Below are 20191 nucleotides of genomic sequence, written 5' to 3'. Positions count from 1 at the left end.
TCATATTTCTTGCAGGTTTTCAGTGAATCAGCGGTGCATCAATCTTGTGAGATGACTATATATATATATATATATATATATATATATATATATATATATATATATATATATATATATGCCATCTGACTCATCCTGATGACATCATACACAGGGGAGTGATGAGTGTCTAGTTTCTAGTTTATTGGTTTCTTTCACTTTCTTTGTCTCTTCCTAGTAAATGGAGCACTCTTTCGAGAAAAACTTCTCTCTCTCTAATATCATAAAGTAGGCAGTAGGAGCAAGCCATCTGGCATAACAATAGGCTTTATTGCTTATGAGCACATTTTTGCAATGTTTGTAAATCTAAAGATCAAAATTTTCTTCATCTCTAATCTCGAATGAGTGAAGATTCCATGATTTCAGTTAATCTCCCATTTATTTTTTCATTGTGCAATCCTGGCTTGACGGGTCTCATTATCGTGTTTGTGCACTGGGCGTGTTAAACGTATACGACAGAAACCAGCATGAAAAAAGGAAGCTCATAGAAATTAAAGTGTATTAGAAAACACACACCTGATCCTCTTTCCAAATGTCAAACAAGACTGCAATTACAGTCAACGTTGCCAAAGCAGACAAAGCAATGGCTTACTGGCATTGGTTTCTGAAGAGCAAGGAGATGGAGACATATTGATGGAGCTGCGGATGCCGCAATCATACAATCACAGCAGAGATCATCAGAGATAAAAACTAATCTGGCTGCACATAAATCATGCTGCGACAGGCGAAAATACATGCAAGTAGTAGCACACGCCTTTTCAGCATTACTGTTCATGAATTCAGATGGTTTATTTTCCATTCGCTGGCAAAAAAAAAAAAAAAACTGTGCGAGTAGTGTGTGTGCGCGTGCATGCAGGTGTGTTGTAACTATAAACCTGCATATGAAAAAGAATGAAACTTTAGCCTTGAATGGTGATTTCATTAACTGTCAGAGCTTGGCACATTATGAAAAACGGCTGAAAGAATCAGATATCATATTGATCTCTGAGGATATTTGATCTTGAAGCCTGGAGCATCTGCAGTATCAGTTGAGTCAAATGTGGGTGTTTTAACTGCACAAAATTGTTGAAACAAAACTGACTAAAAAAAAAAGATATCATAATCATCCAGTACATCTCTCTTTAAAAGTAGATGGCCTTTCGATTTCATAAAACCGGTGAAATTTAGTTCTTTGTGGCTGGGAAGTTATTTAATTTGAGGAGATTCCCTAGCAAATAATGTGCATGAAATCGCTCGCTTCACGCAGTCAAGCAGACGGGGAAGAAGTCCGGTATGCGCATGCACAGGTTTACCTTTAGGCGGCGTCTTCTTTTTCTTCTCTTGGGTTTTACGGCAGCTGGCATCCAGTGTTGCATTACTGCTATCTACAGGTTTACCTTGACCGTGCACTGACAGTTACATCATTCTGTCGCTAAACGAACAGCTGATCATACAGAGGTTCTCGCTGACTGCTGATATTTATTATGGTCCTGTGTTTCCTTTTCTTCGCAACATAACATCTTTTCTTCTCACTTTCTGTTACTGTAGTCAGTCTTCCATGTTTCATTCGCGTCCTCCATTTTGCTCTCCTGTTTCAAATTTGTATCCCATAATGCCTTGCGTGAACGGGGAAAGCCCACCACGTGATGCATGACGTAGTCTCTTGTACTGTGTCAAGGTGAAGCAAGAAATAATAGCGGAGAATTTAGGGTCACATGGCCCTAAATTCATTAATGGTTCTATTTTTTTTTTAAACTAATAAAATCGGAAGTCTATAATTCGAATTCAGTAGCTTTTGGTCCACTAAACAAAATAACTGGGTGTCAGGGAAAATTCTTTTTATGACCTACACTTGAAAAATCTGAAAGTCAGTCTACCTTTAAGAGGTTTTGCTGACCAGGTGCCAGTTTGGAAAATCTTATGAAATAAAGATACCAGTACTTATTGCTAATATACGACACTGTTCAAATTATACAAACAAGCTTGATAAAGAAAAATAAGATCTCCTTTCTTCACAGCACAAACCACATTTATAAAAGACTGCATGTGGTCTAAAAAAAAGTTTCTTGTACGTGAAGCATCAACGTATTATGTGTGTTTTGTGATCCTGCTAGTCTTCTGTTTTTCTTTCTGAATGCTGTTCAGCAGGACATGAAGTCTTGAGCAATATATACCTCAATGGGCGATGGTGTGGTTGAAACATACCAGTGAAACAAAGAAACAGTGAAGACTCCTTTCATGCACGCAAGGGCGTTAACAAAAGCTGAAGAAGAGATGGAACTAGATGGATTGGAGGATCAGGAGTAGGAATGCACTTTAAATCAAATTCAGAGATTACATTCACAACCTGGCTTCTTCAGTTCGCTGAAAGACAAGCAGTAGACTGTACTTCTAAAGGATTGGAAAATTCCCTATTCATTCCTCCACTAAATCACTACTAGAGCCTTTAATCTGAGGAATAACAGAAGGATGGAAATAAAGCTTCCTCCTTTGAACAACTATTAAACATGATTTATTCAATTAAAGATGTTCACGGATATGAGCGAAGGAATGAATCAAATTAATGAGCACCAAACTGTTAAACAAGCCATCTGCTGGAAAAGCAGATTGAAACAATGTGTTGGTGGTGTCGTTTATTATTATTATTATTATTATTATTATTATTATTATTTGTAAAAATTTTCACAGAGAAATGTGGACGATTATGCTACTGCAATAACGTGGATAAGAACTAGACTGTCATTTGAAATTATGAAATTAGTACATTTATGTATTAGAGGATCAAGAACACCATTCAGAAAATAACTAATGAAACAGTGGACGATTTTAGATTACTTTCCTCCAGAGCTGAGGTTTTGTAAAAAAAAATTTTATTATGTTTTAAACTAATTGAGGAATAATTTATGTTGTTTTTATCTTAAATGTGCAACAGGATATCTTTTGAATATTTTATATGATCAACTTCTTACATCTATTTTAAATAAATAATAATTATTTAAAAAATTATTATTATTTGTTCAAGGTTACTGTGAAGTGGCTTTCCAGTGCGCTTGAAACATGATTAGAGCAACATGATGTTTATACTTTGTAGCTGATACATGGTCTTCCTTCTCACAAGCTCAGTTTAGGTCCACTAATCCACTTCTCTTTCACACTTGCATTTGAGTACAAAAGTTTGTACACTCTTAGAAAATAATAAAAGTCATAACGCAAATTCGGTTTCAGAGATGTTCCTTCATTTGCAAAAGCCTTGATTATTAATTCAGTGGTGCTAAAAGTTCCAAAATATCTTTAAGTTGCCAAGGCCAAGGCCTCATAATGCCCTGATAATGACTGACTACAGCTAGTAGCTCCTCTGTTCCAACATAAAGAGGTTTTGTTTGACAGCAGTCATTGGATTGACCAACACAGAGTACAGTGGGAAAGTCTAAGGACCTCAGTTCAGATTTGAGAAAGAGGATCAGAGATTTACACAACTCAGGAATGTCTCTTGAAGCCATTTATAAACAACTATAGATTCCAAGGTCATCCATTCAAATAACTGTATGCAAGTACAAGTTATTGGGAGATGAAGCCACTTTGCTGGAAAAAGACCCAAACTGTCACACTCAGCTGAGAGAAAACTGGTTTGGATGGCCAAGAATAGCCCAAGAAACACCAAGGCACAGACCTGCTATGAACTGGAAGCTTTTGGAACACTGTGTACTGTCAAGCAAGTTTTACATCACCATGGACTGAGAGGCTCCTGTTCAAGAAAGAAGCCTCTGCTCCAAAATTGACACCTTCAAGCTCGATTAAAGTTTGCAGTTGACTACACAGACAAAGGAAAGACCTTCTGGAGTAAAGTTTTATGGTCAGATGAGACAAAGATTGAGTTGTTTGGCTACAATGATCAGAGGTACAGAGGAACACTGTACTAACCATTAAACATGGTGGTGGTGGCATCATGCTCTGTGGCTGTTTTGCTGCCAGTGGAACTGGATGGAACAAGAGTCGTTAGGAGATGATATATCCCCCCGACCCTCACATGAAACCCCACTCCAAATTTTCCAAAGTTGAATTGGTTGCCATGGAAATACGGAAAAAATAAAAATCACAGAAATCCCAAAATGTCAAAAGCCACAACTCCTTTAGTCACTTAACATAGCTGTCAGGTTTCATGAAAAAATTCCTAATAGTTTTTGAGTTATGCTCTGGAAACTAAAATGTTTAGAGACAGTCAGACAGATGGACAGAGAGAGTGATAGCTATATCCCCCCGCATTATATGCCAGGGGGATAATAATGAAGAAAGAGGGCTACCTCAGAATTCTTCAGCATAACCTCAAACCATCAGCTAAATGTTTGAAACTTGGACCCAGTTGGGTGTTCCAACAGGACAATGATCTCAAACACACATCAAAGCTGGTTGTGGAGTGGATAAAGCAGGCTAACATAAAGCTTACAACAAGTCCTGACCTCAACCCTATTGAAAATATGTGGGCTGTGAAAGAAAACACACAAATTTAATTAAACCCTACCAATTCTGCCAAGAAGAGCAGTCAATTATCCAATCAGAATTCTGCCAGAAGCTTGTTGATGGCTACCAAAAGCAAGGTGAAACTTGCAAAGGGACATTTAAACAAATATTAATATGTGCTGTATGTTTAGTTTTGACCCTGTGTTGATTTCAAAAAACCCAAAATGAATTAAAACTTGTGTACTTTTTTCTATTATAGATGTATATCTGTACAATTATTCTCCCGCAGAAAAAGAACAGTTCAAACAAATCACTGAAAGCCCAATATTGCCCTGCCATTCATGTCCCTGTATGTGAACGTCGGACTGCAACTGTACCACTTTTTTAAGGAAAAATCAGACTGTAGGTAAAAATATCAAGTATACCAGTTCAGTACTATCATTGCTGGTGCATTGCAGATGAAAGTTTCATTTCAGAGTTAAAATGAGCTCAGATATCCGTATATCAATGATCTGAAGTCCATGACATAAAAAGGCCTACACCAGCACAGACAGCATTCATATCTACTTAGCATAACATAGATAAGATAGGCAAATATGCCGCCTGGCTCTTAGTTGCAGGCAATTTGATACACCCATGGCTGGGATAATTATTACACGCAGTTTTGTTCAAGACATACAGTGCATACAGCGTGTACATAAGTAAAAGAAAATGCTTTGTTAGTGTGGGTGGAAAAAATCTAATTAAATCTAATCAGTTTATAGATATAATGAGTGAGAAAGAATGAAGTGGGGCAGCAACAACAACCACACACACTTCCCACTGTGCCAAAGACGAAAGAAAATCTATCTTGGCTTACAAGACTGTCAATCTAAACTGTGTAGAAAGAAAACATCTAATTCATATAGTCATTTTGTTGTTGTTTATAACTACAGCGAACTAGGCTTACAGTAATTTACAGTAATATAGTAATTCAAAGACATGCAGTTAGGTTAACATGGGGTGGCCTTGGGCTGAAGTGCCCTTGAGCAAGGTACCTAACCCCTAAATGCTCCCTGGGTGCTGTAGTATGGCTGCCCACTGCTCTGGGTGTGTGTGCGCGTGTGTTCACTGCTTCAGATGGGTTAAATGCAGAGGATGAATTTCACTGTGCTTGAGTGTGCATGTGACAAATAATAACTTCTTCTAATTTATTTTACAACTGAGACCTATTGTTCAGGTTCTCGTTCAAAAAATACATAACTTAATTCAGGAAGCCTAATTTCTAATTTGAGAATATTTACCTCCTGCTTGCAGAAATGAAATAAACTACAACAAGACTACTGTGCTCAGAAGAACCCAACTGTTCCCTGCTTTACAGTTACCAGATCATCTAGTTTTAGCAAACACAGACCCTGACAGTGTGCAATTTAAATAGCTTGGTTAGGCTAAACATGAAAACAAATGTTGATGAGTAGGAGTTGGAGTGATTCCCAAAGTTGTAATGTACCATCTGCAGATGCAAAGCATTAAAGTGTTAATGTAGTTTTAAGTGCTCTTTTGATGAGGGAACAGTGACTCAGACATAACGAGGTCATGTGGGTGTCTACAGTTTGCTTTGAGGGTAATCATGAAGTTAAAACTTTATGGTGAGCTTAGATTCAAATTTAATGATAACTTTTCAGCTAGGCAAATCTCTAATCCTCTGTGCCTCCCTCTGATGGTACAGTGGTGCTTGAAAGTTTGTGAACCCTTTAGAATTTTCTATATTTCTGCATAAATATGACCTAAAACAACATCAGATTTTCACACAAGTCCTAAAAGTAGATAAAGAGAACCCAGTTAAACAAATGAGACAAAAATATTACACTTGGTAATTTATTTATTGAGGAAAATGATCCAATATTACATATTTGTGAGTGGCAAAAGTATGTGAACCTCTAGGTTTAATTAATTTGAAGGTGAAATTAGAGTCAGGTGTTTTCAATCAATGGGATGACAATCAGGTGTGAGTGGGGACCCTGTTTTATTTAAAGAACAGGGATCTATCAAAGTCTGATCTTCACAACACATGTTTGTGGAAGTGTGTCATGGCACAAACAAAAGAGATTTCTGAGGACTTCAGAAAAAGCATTGTTGATGCTCATCAGGCTGGAAAAGGTTACAAAACCATCTCTAAAGAGATTGGACTCCACCAATCCACAGTCAGACAGATTGTGTACAAATGGAGGAAATTCAAGACCATTGTTACCCTTCCCAGGAGTGGTCGACCAACAAAGATCACTCCAAGAGCAAGGCATGTAATAGTTAGCAAGGTCACAAAGGACCCCAGGGTAATTTCTAAGCAACTGAAGGCCTCTCTAACATTGGCTAATGTTCATGTTCATGAGTCCACCATCAGGAGAACACTGAACAACAATGGTGTGCATGGCAGGGTTGCAAGAAGAAAGCCACTGCTCTCCAAAAAGAACATTGCTGCTCATCTGCAGTTTGCTAAAGATCATGTGGACAAGCCAGAAGGCTATTGGAAAAATGTTTTGTGGATGGATGAGACCAAAATAGAACTTTTTGGTTTAAATGAGAAGTGTTATGTTTGGAGAAAGGAAAACACTGCATTCCAGCATAAGAACCTTATCCCATCTGTGAAACATGGTGGTGGTAGTATCATGGTTTGGGCCTGTTTTGCTGCATCTGGGCCAGGATGGCTTGCCATCATTGATGGAACAATTAATTCTGAATTATACCAGTGAATTCTAAAAGAAAATGTCAGGACATCTGTCCATGAACTGAATCTCAAGAGAAGGTGGATCATGCAGCAAGACAACGACCCTAAGCACACAAGTTGTTCTACCAAAGAATGGTTAAAGAAGAATAAAGTTAATGTTTTGGAATGGCCAAGTCAAAGTCCTGACCTTCATCCAATTGAAATGTTGTGGAAGGACCTGAAGCAAACAGTTCATGTGAGGAAACCCACCAACATCCCAGAGTTGAAGCTGTTCTGTACGGAGGAATGGGCTAAAATTCCTCCAAGCCGGTGTGCAGGACTGATCAACAGTTACCGGAAATGTTTAGTTGCAGTTATTGCTGCACAAGGGGGGGTCACACCAGATACTGAAAACAAAGGTTCACATACTTTTGCCACTCACAGATATGTAATATTGTGTAATTTTCCTCAATAAATAAATGACCAAGTATAATATTTTTGTCTCATTTGTTTAACTGGGTTCTCTTTATCTACTTTTAGGACTTGTGTGAGAATCAGATGATGTTTTAGGTCATATTTATGCAGAAATATTGAAAATTCTAAAGGGTTCACCAACTTTCAAGCACCACTGTATATTGTAGGTCACACTGTTACAAATACTGTAGTGTGTAAACTGCAGCAGAGAAAATTGATAGCTTTAACACAGTTGCAGTATATGTGGACAAAGAAATTAAATAACTGCTTGACTTCCATTTCAGACTTAATCTGATGATGCCTCACCACCTGTCCCTGCACACTGGGTGTAAATGTTTTTATAGGTCACACATATCTAATAATTCCTGTCAGAGTTATGAATGTTTTGGACATGCAGATTTTCTTCATACTCGTGTATGTTTCTAGAAAAATTCCTATCACCTGTAAATTTGAGCTTTCACTACATGCCTGGTTTACATTTAGTTACACCCATAAAACTATAAAAGGGAAAAATTCAAAAAAAGCTGAAAATGATTACTAAATAATGAAAGAGCATATCCTAAACATGCTGCGAGTTAAATCTTCCAGCGACACAGCTCAGCCATCGCAGTGTATCAGCTAACACAGTCACATCCACTTCTTCCTGTTATGTGGTGCCATCTCTTTTGTCATAATTGAATGGCTAGTCTCATTTGTCTTAATTTATGGATTTATTTTTGATTGCTTTCTTTCACATCATTATTATGAAAGGATGATAATGAGTTGCACAAACATTTCACTAAATTGGTGTGTATCTGATTGAAATAAATAAGCTGTTTATACTTGTCAACATAACCCATATTTACATTACATATTACATTAATGGCATTTAGTAGATGCTTGTATCCAAAGTGATGTACAACATACCCAGAGCAGCCTGGGCACCAGTTGGGGGTTAGGTGCCTTGCTCAAGGGCACTTCAATCATTCCTGCTGGTCCAGGGAATCAAACCAGTGACCTTCTGGTCCCAAAGCTGCTTCTCTAACCATATTTGGGGTGTGTCACCACAAAGTGACTCCAGTGTCACAAAAGTTCATTCTGAGATATGGTGATTTGAAACAAGAGTCCATTAAAAAATGACCCACATATCGTTTTTTTCAAATTTTACCATAAATACACAATTATTTACAGCTGATTTTCTCCAAACTTGATTTTCTGCTAAGATGATGAACATTTTCGCTAATTTCTCTGGATTGACTGCACCAAATTTAATAAATGACTGCCTTTGAAAATTATCTGTAGATTTAGAATATGGATAAAACAACTTTTAATTTATCGACCAACTAGACTCATTTTGTGGTGTCACACCCCAAATAAATATGCAGTAATTAATTGTACAATATTATAATTTGAGGTCAAACAATTCATACTAACTTGGGAGCTCTCGTAGAAATGCTTTTCTGAACCAACTGGATTCTTAGGAATACCAAATATCTCATACTCCTGTGAATATAAATGGTCCTGCAAACATTTTATGGGTAAATTTGTTCATGGACTATTTGACAAATGAGCTCCACTTAATACACTGAGATTTCTGTAATGTCAAATAAAAGTTATAGAAGATTCCATGAAACAAATAAAAAAAGTTCTACTTGATTAATACTTGAGTAAAGTGATGGTTGATTGAGTCAAACTTCATCGTCTTCTGAAAGCACATACATCCTTTATTTCAGGTTCTACATCTCCCCATTTTATGATGAATGGTTTCAATCTCGCACCGATACATAACCACATTCATGGACGCACACACACCCACACACACCCACAGGGGTGTTTAAAAAGCATTCCTCAGAACAATATGTCTTTCCTATGGGCACTAAAGTCAAACTGCACTAAGGCACTCCCATAAGACAAACTGCGTGGCTTTTTGCCAGCTTGCAGTAACGAGGTGTCTTGTGCCAACACCACAGCGCTGTTACTGCAAATCAACACATATTTTGACAGCTGCCTTCACCTTAGGACTTCTCCTTCATGCACAGGCTTTCATGAAGTGATTGTTAAAAACAAATCCTAACAAGAACGTCATGCCAGTCTCGTTGAGGTGTGAAAAGACTGTCCACCTGAGCAGTCATAAAAATATTTGTTCTGCTTCCTGATGACTTCATGAAAGGGCAAACAAGACATTCTGGCAGACAGACAGGTGTGTCGGAGTTTGAAGTGTGGCAATCCGGATATTGTTGCCAGCTATTAAGTTCTGAGAACCTCCCGGATTTTGAAATAAAAAGATCGCCTACAGAAGACAGAGCTTTTCAAGACTCTTCTTCTTATTAGCTTTATCAACTTTGTTTTTGTTATGCAGTGCATACTGTTCTTGTGTTAGCATTTTTAAAGGCTGCCAAGTAGATTATTATTAAATGAGATACTCCAAGCTGCACTTGATATGCCAAAATAACATCACTTTTATATCTGTAACCTTAACATCACCCTCTCGCTGATCCCTGCACCAAACTCAGACAAAGAAATGAGTCCAATTGCATGTCCAACTCAGTATCACCAAGGCAATAGGATGGCATGAGTGTGTCTTTTTGTGAAGCTCCAGAAAAAGCAATATTTAAAAGACAGAGAGTTCTTGGATGGTCAAAGTCTTTTTCAGTATTAGCAGTTATGTTTTACAAGTGGTCCCAAGGTCAAGGTGGTCCGAATCATTTACCTAGATACAAACGTAGGCCAAGCAACAAGAGTTGTCACAATAATTCTAACGATGGTTTTTGAAATCTCAAGACCTTTCCATTCATTCTCCCATCACTCCTTGCTCTTACTGATTGGAATACCAATTTAACGACATACAAACATTGAAATAGGAGCTGCAAACTAAGTAAGGGAGCAAAGCAAAGACACAAAGCCAATTAGTTATTCACCAACATCATGAAATCTTTCGATAAATCTTTCAAACACACATAAGTCTTAAGATCTTTGTTTTGCTATCTGCTGTACATAAGCCATCTGTTTATATCCCTCACACACACACACACACACACTCCACATGGTCCCCTCTCACCCCCCATCCAGATGCAACAGCCCATAACTCACTACTACTGAATCAAGAGCAAGTGTTTACATGAGACAAACAACAAAGATGTAAAAGCCCTACCATGCTGCAACCTCATCCACCATCTCCGCTCCTTCCATCATCATATTGTTTCAATTTTTGAGACTCCCACTATTGCTTGCTTTTGCTTTTTTCCGTCTCTCACTTCCTAGCTGAAAAAAGGCAAACCAGGATCCAGGGGCGGGTATGAGTGGAATTTAAACAAGAAAAGCAAAAACAATCGCTTCTTTGCGGGTGATATCTCTCCTTTCTCCTGCAGCTGAACTCGTACATGCATATGGATTACATTCCCAGTGGAACAGCCAGCTGGATTTAAGCACCACGACCAATCCTGCTGTCTCTTTTTGTGCACACACACACACATACACACACACCCTCAGCATGGCCCCAGCCTTCTTGCGTTCCCCAACCCCAGCTCTCTACTCTAATCATTAACTCCTATAGGGTTGGGCTTCTGAGGCTTAACTCTTTCAGCAAGCTCCTATTATTCATACACTAAATTACTCAACAGAGTTAAGATTTAAACCCAGACTCTTCCTCTATCAAACCATTCACCTGCAGTACAAAGTTGAAGAAGCTAATGAACCAGAGAAGACTCCAAAACATCACATAGCACAATTCACCCAAGACTTCAGCCAGTTGGATGAGATTTCTTCATGGAATGTAGGAAGTTTTCCAGCTCTGAGCAAAGTCTATATATCTCTGTGGGTGGTAGAAAAGGGCAACTGGACTTGCTTGAAGATTCTTGAAAACGTTTCACCTCTCGTCCAAAAGGCTTCCTCAGTTCTGTCTGACTAATAGGGAGTATCAGATATTTATCCTCTCCTGGCTCAGAATCAGAATCAGAATTCTGATGACCAGCTCATCTAAGGTGTCACTGAGGCATCATGTTGGTGTGGGTCGCTGGAGGCTGGGTGTGAATGGCGAGTCATTAGGGTGATCAAAGGATTGCCCGTTAGGGTGATCAATGGCAATCTGACTCTCTCTGTCCTCCTGTGAGTCCCCGAAAACAGCTGGGTCCTGGCGTACACCCAGCCGTCTGGGAAGAGTGTCCAAGACCACCTTGTAGATGGTTGACAAATGATGTCTTAGACCCCCACCTCTGTTCAGTGATGGCCGTTCCAGGTTTACAAAAATGGCTTCTTTGACTCCTCGCTCATACCAACGATCCTCTCTGGCTAAAATGCGTACGTCACAATCCCGAAATGAGTGTCCTTCATTGTTAAGATGAATGTAGACAGCCGAGTCCTGGCCTGAGGAGCTGGCTCTCCTGTGTTGGGCCAAGCGCCTGTATAGCGGTTGCTTCGTCTCCCCAATATACGAATTTGTGCAATTCTCACTGCACTGAATTGCATACACTACGTTGTCCTGTTTGTGTCTGGGTATTCTGTCCTTAGGGTGGACCAGTTTCTGCTTCAGGGTGTTATTGGGTCTGAAATGTACTGGAATGTTGTGTTTGTAGAAGATCCTCCTGAGTTTCTCAGATAGACCAGAAATGTAGGGAATGACAATGTTCTTGCGTTTGTTCCTGTTATCATCCTTGTCAGTTATGTTCCTTTTTATGCTCTTTAGGAAAGCCCAGTTGGGATAACCGCAATTCTGAAGTGCTTTCTTGATATGGTTCTGCTCCTTCTCTTTTCCCTCTAATGTTGTAGGAATGTTCTGAGCCCTGTGTTGCAAGGTCCTAATGACCCCCAATTTATGTTCCAGTGGGTGGTGAGAGTCGAAAAGTAGGTACTGGTCTGTGTGTGTGGGTTTCCGGTAGACCTCGATACTAAGGCTTCTGTCTTGTCTAATGTGTACATCACAATCCAAGAAGGCTAGATTATTCCCACTGACATCCTCCCGAGTGAAGTTGATGTTGCTATCCACTGCATTGATGTGTTTCGAGAAAGCTTCCACCTCCTGGATTTTGATTTTAACCCAAGTATCATCCACGTATCTAAACCAATGGCTGGGAGCAACTCCTGCAAAAGTGGTCAAAGCTATATGTTCCACTTCCTCCATGTATAAATTAGCCACAATAGGGGACACTGGTGATCCCATGGCGCATCCATGCTTCTGTCTGTAGAAACTTTCATTAAACTGGAAATAAGTGGTAGTCAGGCAGAGGTCAAGCAGGGTGCAAATCTGATCCGTGGTGAGTTTCGTTCTATCCAGTAAGGAGCTATCCTGAAGGAATCGTTTTCTTACAGATTCGACTGCTTCTGTGGTGGGAATGCAGGTGAACAGAGAAGTGACATCGTAGGAAACCATGGTTTCATCTGAATCTAGTTTGAGGTCTGCAACTTTAGAAGCAAAATCTTGGGAATTTTTGACATGATATGGTGTATTCCCAACCAGAGGAGCCAAGATTGTGGCTAGGTGTTTAGCAATGTTATATGTGACCGAGTTTATACTGCTGATAATAGGTCTGAGAGGAGCTCCTTCTTTGTGAATCTTGGGGAGTCCGTATATGAGAGGCACGGCTTCCCCAGGGTACAATCTGTAGTAAAGAGCTCGGTTGATGGCTTGGTCCTTTTCTAGTTGTTGCAAGCAGCTAACAACTTTCTTTTTGTAACCACTTGTGGGGTCCCTCCTCAATGTTTCATAAGTGGTTGTATCACTGAGGAGACTGGTCATCCTGGAGTGGTAGTCCGCTGTGTTTAGCACCACTGTGCATCTCCCTTTGTCAGCAGGAAGGATGGTGATGTTCCGGTCTCTTTGAAGCACTGTAAGAGCCCTCCTTTCTTGGCTGGTGAGGTTGGAGGGGGGTGCTTTCGCACTGGATAGAGCAGCTGATATCTTCAGTCTAAGTTGTTCTGACTCCGTGTTGGTCAGGTTGTTGTTCCTGATGGCTGTCTCTGTGGCTGTGATGAGTTCTACTACCGGTATCCGCTCAGGTGAAACTGCAAAGTTAAGACCCTTGGATAAGACATCTCTCTCTGGTTGGGTGAGTACCCTGTTGGATAAGTTCTTCACCCATTTCTCTTCTATGTCCGGTTGTGTAGCCTGGTCAGATTTCTTCCTCCAAGTCAGACCTTCTGTCTTGCCAGAGGAGGTGGTTTTAGACAGCAATTTTTGAAATTTGCGCATCTGACGTTCCTTACCTTTGGTGTGTTGTGAAAGCTGTGCCTTCTCAGTGAGATCAGAGACTCGTTCCAAAACTTCACTGGGAAGAAGGGCTGTCAACTCCTCAAACCTCAGTTTAGTCTTGTTCTGGAGAGCATCGATGGTGAAATGTACTTGTCTCACTCTCTCATTGAGAAGCCACTTCTGGGCTTTCTGCAGGATTATCTCAGCTCTGTGTCCTTTAACCGTTGAAAATAGGCGTAGGCTAGTGGGGATAATGTTGGTTTGTCGGCATCTCAGGTTAAAACGCAGGTGGTTTCTGTAGTCTGCCAGTTTTCTGGAACACTTCTCATACTCCCGCACCAGTCGAAGGGTTCTCATCCCAAAATGCGTGGAAACATGTCTGTGAAGATTCTCAATCATCCAGGTCATAGTAAACTGTGGGTGGTAGAAAAGGGCAACTGGACTTGCTTGAAGATTCTTGAAAACGTTTCACCTCTCGTCCAAAAGGCTTCCTCAGTTCTGTCTGACTAATAGGGAGTATCAGATATTAATATCTGATACTCCCTATTAGTCAGACAGAACTGAGGAAGCCTTTTGAACGAGAGGTGAAACGTTTTCAAGAATCTTCAAGCAAGTCCAGTTGCCCTTTTCTACCACCCACAGTTTACTATGACCTGGATGATTGAGAATCTTCACAGACATCTATATATCTCTGTGTTTCAGGTTACTATCTGTATCTATATTTGAATTTAAACTTTAAACTAAAGTAGGCGTGGCCTAAACCAGAAGGGGTTTGTTTTCTTTCTCTCTCTTTTTTTTTTGCCTGAAATAATGATTTGCATGGGACTGTTTCTTGAACTCCATGCACACAGTAAATATATTTGTTTGTACCTTTATAAACAAACCAGCAGTGAAATTTAATCCACCACAACCCTGACCATGCAGTTACTAAGGATGAATGAATGGATGTATCCTGTAAAAACCTTGTTTATGTTCATGTTAATCAGGGATTGTGGCCTTTCTTTCTTCCGCAAGCTTGTTATCTGACTGCTTGACTGCATGAGAGTAAAAAAACCTCCCACGCATCTCTAGTTTGAACCAGACATGCGACCTTTCTGAAGAAAAAAACAACAAAAAAAAATCATTTGTCCCCAATTCATATCTGATTTGTATCTATTTAGAAGGCATTATCTGATCATTCCAAATAATGTATTCACATTTGGTTAAACTGTAAATGTGTTCATTGGGAATTATATATCCCCAGTTTAAATGTTTAAAATGATTCATTCATTCATCTTCAGGAAGCAATTTATTCTGATCAGGGTGGCACTGAATCTGGATTTGATCCCGGTAACACTGGGTTAAAGGTTGGAGAATTGAATTGGATGCCAGTCCATCACGCAAACACATTCACACACTCATTCACACCTGGGGCAATTTAGCTTAGCTAGTCCATCTACATCCATTCATCCATCCATCCATTACCTGTAACCACTTATCCTGTGCAGGGTGGCAGGCAAGCTGGAGCCTATCCCAGCTGACTATGGGCGAGAGGCGGGGTACACTCTGGACAAGTCGCCAGGTCATCGCAAGGCTGACACATAGGCCAAGTTTACATTAGACCATATCTGTCTCATTTTCTTCGCGGATGCACTGTCCGTTTACATTAAACCGCCTGGAAACACCGGGAAACGGGAATCCGCCAGGGTCCACGTATTCAATCCAGATCGTGTCAGCTCCGGTGCTGTGTAAACATTGAGAATACGCGGATACGCTGTGCTGAGCTCTAGCTGGCGTCGTTATTGGACAACGTCACTGTGACATCCACCTTCCTGATTCACTGGCGTTGGTCATGTGACGCGACTGCTGAAAAACGGCGCGGACTTCCGCCTTGTATCACCTTTCATTAAAGAGTATAAAAGTATGAAAATACTGCAAATACTGATGCAAATACTGCCCATTGTGTAGTTATGATTGTCTTTAGGCTTGCCATCCTTCCACTTGCAAGTGGTAAGTGATATGCGCTGGGATCACACACACAGCGGCTCAGTCCCGAATCACTGCTTGTGCACTACACTCGTGCGCTCTGTGAGTTGCGCAGGGCCGGAGTGCGCACCCTCCAGAGGGCACTCGCTGTTCAGGGCGGAGTGATTTGGAGCGCAGGATGCCTGCGGAGCCGAGCGTATCCGTGTATTGGTGTTGCTGTGTGCACGCAAATCGTGTATTGGTGTTGCTGTGTGCACACTAATCGTTTTAAAAACGTTAATCTGATGATCCGCTGATACGGTCTAATGTAAACCCCACCATAGAGACAAACAAACATTCACACTCACATTCAAGGCTATGGTCAGTTTAGAGCCACCAATTGGCCTAACCTGCATGTCTTTGGACTGTGGGGGAAACCGGAGCACCCAGAGGAAACCCACGCAGACACAAGGGAGAACATGCAAATTCCATACAGAAAGGTCCTTGTCAGCCACTGGGCTCGAATCCAGGACCTTCTTGCTGTGAGGCGACAGTGCTAACTACTACACCACCTTGCTGCCCTCCAGCTACATCCATTTTTTTTTTGGACAGTAGGAGGAACCTGGAGCACTTGGAAGAAATCCAGACAAACATGGGGAGAACATGTGAAATTGTACTTTATATAATGACCTACAAGTCAGACTGGGGATTTGGACCAGTCAAAACATGTAGAGATATTTTATTAAATGAGCCAAAACCAAATAAAGATCAATCTGAGCATGTCCTATCTACCAGCTTGATGCCTATCATCTGTATCCTGAATGCACCATCACTGAGTGTTCTCCCAATATGTGGTTCTTTCTGGGTGAGCTATAAAAAATATAGATGGCCCACACACAGTGTGAGTCAGCCCACTTGTAGCTGCCTGTTGAGTCTTGGTACACCATTAACTAACCACAGACACAACACCATCTTTTCTGTCCAACCTGCCACTGCTCCTCAGTTCCTGCTGTTTCTCTCCAGTCAAACCTCATCAGTCAAGAGACACAAGGCTCGTGTCTCTGGTCCTCACTGCCAAAACAAACTCCTCATTGGGATTGCCCCATTATTTATCCTGGCCCATCATGGCCATGTGCTCAGCATTAAGACCAATGTAACCCTAGTTTGTTTTGATAAAGTTTTTTATTCAGTTTGGCATAAAGATAGTTGTTGTTGGTTTTTTTTTTCTCTCTACAAGCTGTGAGTTCAAGACCAACAAATGTTTTGTCTAACTCATGCAATCCACATTGCTGGACAGACTCTCAGACTTGCCTTACTCAAGTATTCACACTTAAGAGCAAGGGATGAAGTCAAAACAGACTGGAACCTCCCTGAAGCCCTGAAGAATGAACTTGAACACAGAGTTCATTGACTAATTGGACACATCTCTTCTGTTGCAATCACATGAGTGCAGGAAAAGTTCACTTCATTTTTCTTCCAGGACATGGGAGGCCAGTAGTATAAAATCTGTTAAAAGATCATCCAAGTCCACATGCACCTAACTGTTTTATCCTGAGCCTTGAATGGAAGCAATGAAAATTATTTTCTTCAAAAACATTAGCAGAATAGGGTGGCATGGTGGTGTAGTGGTTAGCACTATCACCTCACAGCAAGAAGGTTCTGGGTTTGAGCCCAGTGGCCGACGGGGGCCTTTCTGTGTGGAGTTTGCATGTTCTCCCCGTGTCTGCATGGGTTTCCTCTGGGTGCTCCGGGTTTTCCTTCACAGTCCAAAGACAACTTGTCCAGGGTGTACCCTGGCTGTCGCCCATAGTTAGCTGGGATAGGCTCCAGCTTGCCCACGACCCTGCACAGGTTAAGCAGTTACGGATAATGGGTGGATGGACGGACATTAGCAGAATACTTTCAAATTAATCAGCACTGCCACATCTGATATTTTGTCAATCCTCTCCTGGAGAGAAGAACAGCACTGAGCTTATTATTCCAATCTTCAGCTGTCCAATTTTGGTGAGCCTATACTCACTGTAGCGTCAGATTCCTATTCTTAGCTAACAGGATCGAGATCCGATATGATTTTCTGCTGTTGTAGCCCATGCACCTCAAGGTTTGACATGCATTCTGACATGCTTTTCTCCTCACCACGGTTGTAAAGAGTGGTTATTTGAGTTATCAATTCCTTTTCATCAGATTAAACCAGTCTGGCCATTTTCCTCTGACCACTGTCATCAAAAAGGCATTTTCCCACGCAGAACTGACATTGTCTGGATGTTTTTTGTTTTTCACACCATTCTGTGTAAACTCCCAAGGGATCAGCAGTCTTTAATACTCACACTAGCCTGTCTGGTACCAACAACCAAGCCTCAGTCAAAGTATTTTTTCCCATATTCTTCTGTTGGATGTGAATATGAACTAAAGTCCCTGACATGTGTCTGTATGATTTTATGCACTGCACTGTTACCATGTGATTGGCTGAATAAGCAGGTGTCTAGGTGTTCCTGATGAAGTGGACGGTGAGTGTGCATGAGGTTCAGTCCTGTCATTAGCATTAAGATACTGAAAAAAGGCATCAGTATGGGGATCTCACAGGTAAGCAAACCCTGTGTTCATCTATGTTTCGGCTTTGTGGATGTCCACTTCCAACCTCAATCACACAGCATTCACTAACAAATGATATTATCATAGTAAGACATTGTGGTCACTACTAGAGGAGGAGGAGACAGAAACGGAGGAGAACTAAAAATTTCCACATGAAAATTCTGGCCTTGTTTAAAGCGTCCATTCTGTCAGAATCAGTTCTGTACACAAATCCTTACTCTCTATATAATGATGGGTGGTCTGTTCCAAATCTGTGTAAATGTGGGCTTGACAATCAGAGGAATTGTGCAAGTGACTGCTTTTTAACTGTGTAGCAAATGAGAGATGGCTTCACCCTGGCCTTTACTTTCATCTGGATCACATACTGCTATGAAATGATGAAATCATTTGAATCTTGTTTTCAGAATGCAGCCACTTCTCAGCCTTAATGAGATCATGTCTCAGGCATGCTATTACTCCGAATTTACAGTCAGGCCACTTTTGGCCCACAATAAACTTTGCCATAATTGCCATATTGATCCTTATACACCTAAACTGAATCTTATTTAGTCTGGAATCATCTGCTATCTGGGCAGTGCCTTTAAACTTTCCCCTCCTGTGATATCACCCGCTATTCCTCAGGGTCACTGGCATGTCTGGAATGTCAACATGGATGGGAGTTCTTGCTAGACACACACAGATATCCTATCCTTCAGCACAAACACAGACCCTCCACTTGCACACACACAAACACTCCACAGAAAACACAAAGTGTCTCCCGCAGATAATTCATGCCTCGTACTCGGGCTGCTCCTGTCAAATAGGGGAGAAATAGTTATATATCATAGTCTGGCCACACAGCAGCCCAAAGAATGAGGCTAAACTCCTCACAACTCCCCACAGCGCTCTTTCCAACTCTGCCTGGCCAATTAAAACATTCCTGCCCAATGGCCTTTGTTTTCACCATGGCCCATTAACGTGTAATTCACCGCTAATCTGTAAACCGAGACGATTTGAAGCAGCAGCTGTACCCTTAAAAAAATTGTTGCTTGCTCACCATTATTGCCTGATTCTGTCTGTTCAAACAGGCAGAAAAGCCAGGTATGGTCCTATTTGAACATTTTAATGAGTTTAGCACATAAGAAACATGTAAAACATTCTCACTTTGCCCCAGGCCCAACAGTCGTATCATATTATTATACAAGCTGGATCTTATTATTAAACTATTTTATCACTTTATGCAAGAAACCCCGGCATGCTGTAAACATGCAATACTGTTTGCATGTAGCAAATAAAGGAGAGAAGAATGGGCTGCATGACAGGAGGTAATGAATGAGGGGATGAAAGACAGGTGGAGATAGTGGCCATCCCTCCACAAGGGAGATTAAAGTGGAGCAGGTAGTGACATGCTTCAAGAATGGAAAGAATGTGGGCTATTTGTGGAGGACGCGTGGCATGGCTATTAGCTGGACCAAACTAGTGCCTTGAAGCCCCTTTATCTTCTGAACAGCAGGAGTGCTAATTTTGGAGTCTCTAGAGAGACTCCACTTCAAGGATGATAACAGATCAGCAGGTTAAATACATGGGGACTGCAGGAATAGCATGGAAGCCCTTCAATTTCATTTCCATCTGGTCTCTGAACAACACAAATGTCCAAGTATACAGCGTCTTGCAAAAAAGTATTCATCCCCCTTTGTGTTTGTCCTGTTTTGTCACATTACAAGCTGGAATTAAAATGGATTTTTGGAGAGTTAGCACCATTTGATTTACACAACATGCCTACCACTTTAAAGGTGAAAACTGTTGCTTTATTGTGACACAAAGAATAATTACAATGAAAAGAAAAACAGAAATCTGGAGTGTGCACAGGTATTCACCCCCTT

General features: G+C 40.8%; 1 protein-coding gene across 5 annotated transcripts in view; it reads right to left on the bottom strand.

Moving 5' to 3' along the window:
- Positions 1–20191, bottom strand: part of plekha6 (pleckstrin homology domain containing, family A member 6) — a 182183-nt gene that overhangs the window by 144242 nt on the left and 17750 nt on the right. Inside the window, exon 1 of one of the 5 annotated variants that reach the window (XM_060910807.1) lies at positions 10761–11060. The exons of the other annotated variants lie outside the window; for them this stretch is intronic. Within the exon in view, the coding sequence (XP_060766790.1) occupies positions 10761–10804 (44 nt within the window). The 5' untranslated portion in view covers positions 10805–11060. Of the gene's footprint in view, positions 1–10760; positions 11061–20191 lie in introns of those variants that run through there. 5 annotated transcript variants of the gene reach the window in all.

Source organism: Neoarius graeffei, chromosome 26, assembly GCF_027579695.1.
Source record: "Neoarius graeffei isolate fNeoGra1 chromosome 26, fNeoGra1.pri, whole genome shotgun sequence".
In the NCBI taxonomy this organism is placed as follows: Eukaryota; Metazoa; Chordata; class Actinopteri; order Siluriformes; family Ariidae; genus Neoarius; species Neoarius graeffei.
This window is presented reverse-complemented; position numbering and strand designations above follow the sequence as displayed.